Below are 3835 nucleotides of genomic sequence, written 5' to 3' on the forward strand. Positions count from 1 at the left end.
GATGTCATGTTACATATTACACATGTTGTACACAATCAAAATGGTTGAGAGAAGACTTTAGTTGTGACCGGGATGGAGGATGGGTGTCCAGGAAAGTCGAGAATCGAGATGGTTTGAAAAGATGTTAATTAAACACTATTCTGAATGATCATTATGATCAAACCGATAATGGTTGATTGTTGGATTAATCGGTTTATAAGAAAATTTGTTTTTTTTTTCGGGTTTGGTTATGTCTAATTCAAATAAGGGCATTTTATAAAATTTTGATTATCTTAGTATAAGTCGTTGTTTTTCATATATTTGGTATTAGAATAAGATTCTATTTGTTTTAGTATATATATATATATATATATATATATATATATATATATATATATATATATATATATGTCAAACTCCATTTTTGTTTATCCAATAAAAGCACACCAAGTTTATTTCTTTTTGTGTGCTTTCTACATGCACGTTCACAAGAAGAAAAAAGGAATTAATTCGTGCAATTTGTCCTCTTCTTGTTTCTTTAATCTTGGTTCACAAGTTTTAATAACAACGTTCTGTTTAAATATTCTTCATTTTCATATATGCGGACAAATTTGGCATTCGGAAAAATTGGGTGTTTTGTGTAGCTAGTGGCATAGTCATTATTTTACTTTCATCGACTAGTAAATAATAAAATTTGTTTTGAGAATTTTACAGATTGTACGTTAAGTTAACGTAAAAAGAGTTTTGATGACATAAACCCACCTTAGATGTTCCCTTGAACAACAAATATATGCAGATAGCAGACCTTTATATTGATTTTTTTATATAGTTATATATATGAAAGGATAAAAAGGAGTACATGAAAAACCAAATGCACAAGGGTGCTTATTGTAATTGTAACTGTAACTCCGACCTTATTTTTATAGTGTCACACTGAAGAAACCAGATACGATCTTAAAATATATAAAATACATTATATAAGTAGCACATTTAGAAGACGAAACAAAAAGGACCATTTAACATTTGTTTCCATCAAAGACAAGCATGCATGCTGTGTCATATATTATGTTTTTGGCTGAAGAATGACACCCAAAGAGTCCACGTAAAGCCCACACCTTCCATAAAATCCAGAAAACTTACCATTTGTGACCCCAAACGAGAAATCAGTACCAGGGTTTGTGCCGTATGACCCATAAGTGTAGTTGTTGGTCTCGAAAGACAATGACGTAATCACTGTTAAGTTGTTAATAAATCCGACACGTCCACTAATCCCGATGAGGAACTCACCATCAGCGAAGGTGATCTAAAGCCGAAATACAAATATCATGATTGATATATTAATTATAAATAAGAACTTAAGTTCGATACTGACATGTATATGTTACAGATGAATTCAAAGCTTACCGTATTAGATGAGCCACCATCGCCACCGAAGTGTTGAGAAGTAAGCGTAAAGCCATACTGATCCTTGTAAGCGAAGCGGATGGAATTTACAACGTCTCCACTACTAATAGTTAACTCTGCAAGACTACCACCATCAGGTATTATGAATTGCCAAACGTTTTCTCCACCTTTACCTCCCCAAGGTGTACCCCATACGTATGTGGCACTGGTTGCCTGCATATGGATCCAAAATAAAATATTACTAAAAGAGTTGAAAGAATTTTAGCAATTAAGAAACAATGTATATAAACCTAACATTCTCAAATATAAAAAAAACAAACTCTCTGAATATGGTGAAAGTATGTACCATTTTGCTCTGTGTGTATTTCAGATAAGTTTGATGATGTTCCTTATGAAACTCTGAAGTTGTTCATCTAGCCTATATATATCTAAAATATTTCATGAGATCCATGTCTAAAACATTTCATGAGATCCACGTTTTTCAAGGATTTATCTATATACACGATAATATTCCAACTGAACGATGAAATGATTGATCTCTATATAGAATTTTCAATAAGTCATTGATTATGTTTACACCCTTAAATTCAAGAAACCGTTTACCTACATAAGATACACTTTTATTTCTAGCCCTTCTAATTATGTATGTATTTACAAATGTATCTTTTAGTTTTCAAAAATTTATTTCATACCCTTATTATTTTATTGTATTAACATAATATAAACTCTTTGTATGTATTATTGATTTGTTTTATCTAATTATAAATAATGTGTTAAACACAAATTATTTATTTTTTGGTCTTGTGTTTTGACAATTTATTTGTCGGTCTTAAATACTATTTCATTTTATTGATCAAAAACATATTTTTTTTGTATGTTCTTATATAAGTTATGATACACTTACAAATTACAAGTGTCAAAAACCATATTTAAATAAATGAACAAACACATAAATATTCAAATCAAGAAGCACACGTAATAAAATATAATTCCATTTTAACAACTGTCAGATAACATAAATCTTAGAATATTACAATTACAATGTTGGGAATTTGAAGGAATATAAACATCCAGTCAAACATTATACATTGTTTTCCATCTCAGGTCTTGTTTTCTATCAGTGTGATGCACGGGAATTCATTTGGAATTTCATTCATAAGTGAATATGAATTATATATTATTTGCTCTTGGTTGAAGTATTAGCTAGCTATGCATCGTGTTTTATTATTTGTTATGTCTACTAATATGTTAAACGTCATAAACTATAAATTGGCCGGTTGTTATAGTTATAGACAAACATATATGAAAATAAACAAACATAAATAGAAATGAATATCTAAATTAAGAACCATAGGGAAATAAATGAACATTGACATCCAAATCAATAACTTATATATATATATATATATATATATATATATATATATATATATATATATATATATATATATATATATATATAAAGTGATTAAATAGATTAGAAACAAGTTAGGAAAGCGATATATTGGTTGGTCATTAAAAATATAAACTTAAAGCAATAAAATATATCGTTAAAATTTAGTGAAAATAAATTTTATTGAAAATGCATTTGAATTTATAGTAATATTTAAAATAAAACACAGAGCATTAACATATTAAAATTATTTCAAATATATCTAGAAGATTTCCATCGTAGTCACTGTCAAATTTTATTGCTCGTGTTAAATATGTTACCATGAAAAAAATGTTATACAATGGTATTTTATGAGACTTTTTACTATAGTGATAAAACAAAAAGTAAAAAAAGATGAACAACTTTCAATGTATGATGTGATATTTTTTTTATAATGTCAAATAAATGAGATATAAACATATTAATTAATTTATATTCTAATAGATGAATAGTTTTAATCTCTTTTTGTCAAGTGTCACTCTAATACAACTCTTAATTAATATTATGTCATGTGTCATGTAGATATACTAGGCAACTCATTTCAAAATTCAAATTTACATTTTCTAATTATATGTTAATGTGAAGTTATAATAACTTTAAAATTTTGATATAACTCTTAATTAATAATTTATTTAAAATGTCTTATTTAAAATAACTGATTAATAATTATAAATTTTTATTATAAAAGTTTTATTAATTTTATAACTGTAGTTCTCGCGGCTCATCATCTCTACACGTGTACAACTGGTGAGTTAAAATTCTGCATTATAATCCATCGATTTTTATTTTTCTGTATCCTTCGATCCAGGTAAATTGAACATACAATTGTTCAATAACTTTTAAATAAACAAGATCTAATTTTTTTTTCCATTTGGAGTCCATTCTAATTGCATTCCCTACGGACCTCTGTATCTACCATTCTAGTGATTCCTTTGATTAAAATCATGTTTTCCTTAATGTTCATCGTTTTCAGTTGAATCTTGTGATTTCTTTGATTAAAATGATGTTTTCCTTCGTGTT

At 27.4% G+C, this 3835-nt stretch overlaps 1 protein-coding gene across 1 annotated transcript; it reads right to left on the minus strand.

Annotated features, from left to right (window-relative positions):
* Nucleotides 1–839: 839 nt before the first annotated feature.
* LOC111921192 (protein GOS9) lies at nucleotides 840–1866 on the minus strand. The gene is made up of 3 exons (XM_023916756.3): nucleotides 1730–1866; nucleotides 1384–1596; nucleotides 840–1282 (listed from the first exon to the last, which is right to left on the minus strand). The coding sequence occupies exons 1-3, from the start codon at nucleotides 1730–1732 to the stop codon at nucleotides 1043–1045; spliced, it is 456 nt and encodes a 151-aa protein (XP_023772524.1). The 5' UTR covers nucleotides 1733–1866; the 3' UTR covers nucleotides 840–1042.
* Nucleotides 1867–3835: the final 1969 nt, after the last annotated feature.

The sequence above is a fragment of the Lactuca sativa genome, chromosome 9 (assembly GCF_002870075.4).
Source record: "Lactuca sativa cultivar Salinas chromosome 9, Lsat_Salinas_v11, whole genome shotgun sequence".
Lineage (NCBI taxonomy): Eukaryota > Viridiplantae > Streptophyta > Magnoliopsida > Asterales > Asteraceae > Lactuca > Lactuca sativa.

Bases quoted from the DNA above. Each gene is read 5' to 3' on its own strand.
- LOC111921192 (XM_023916756.3), bottom strand. The intron at 1,283-1,383 runs GTAAGCTTTGAA...TTTCGGCTTTAG, and splicing joins ATGGTGGCTCATCTAATACG to ATCACCTTCGCTGATGGTGA.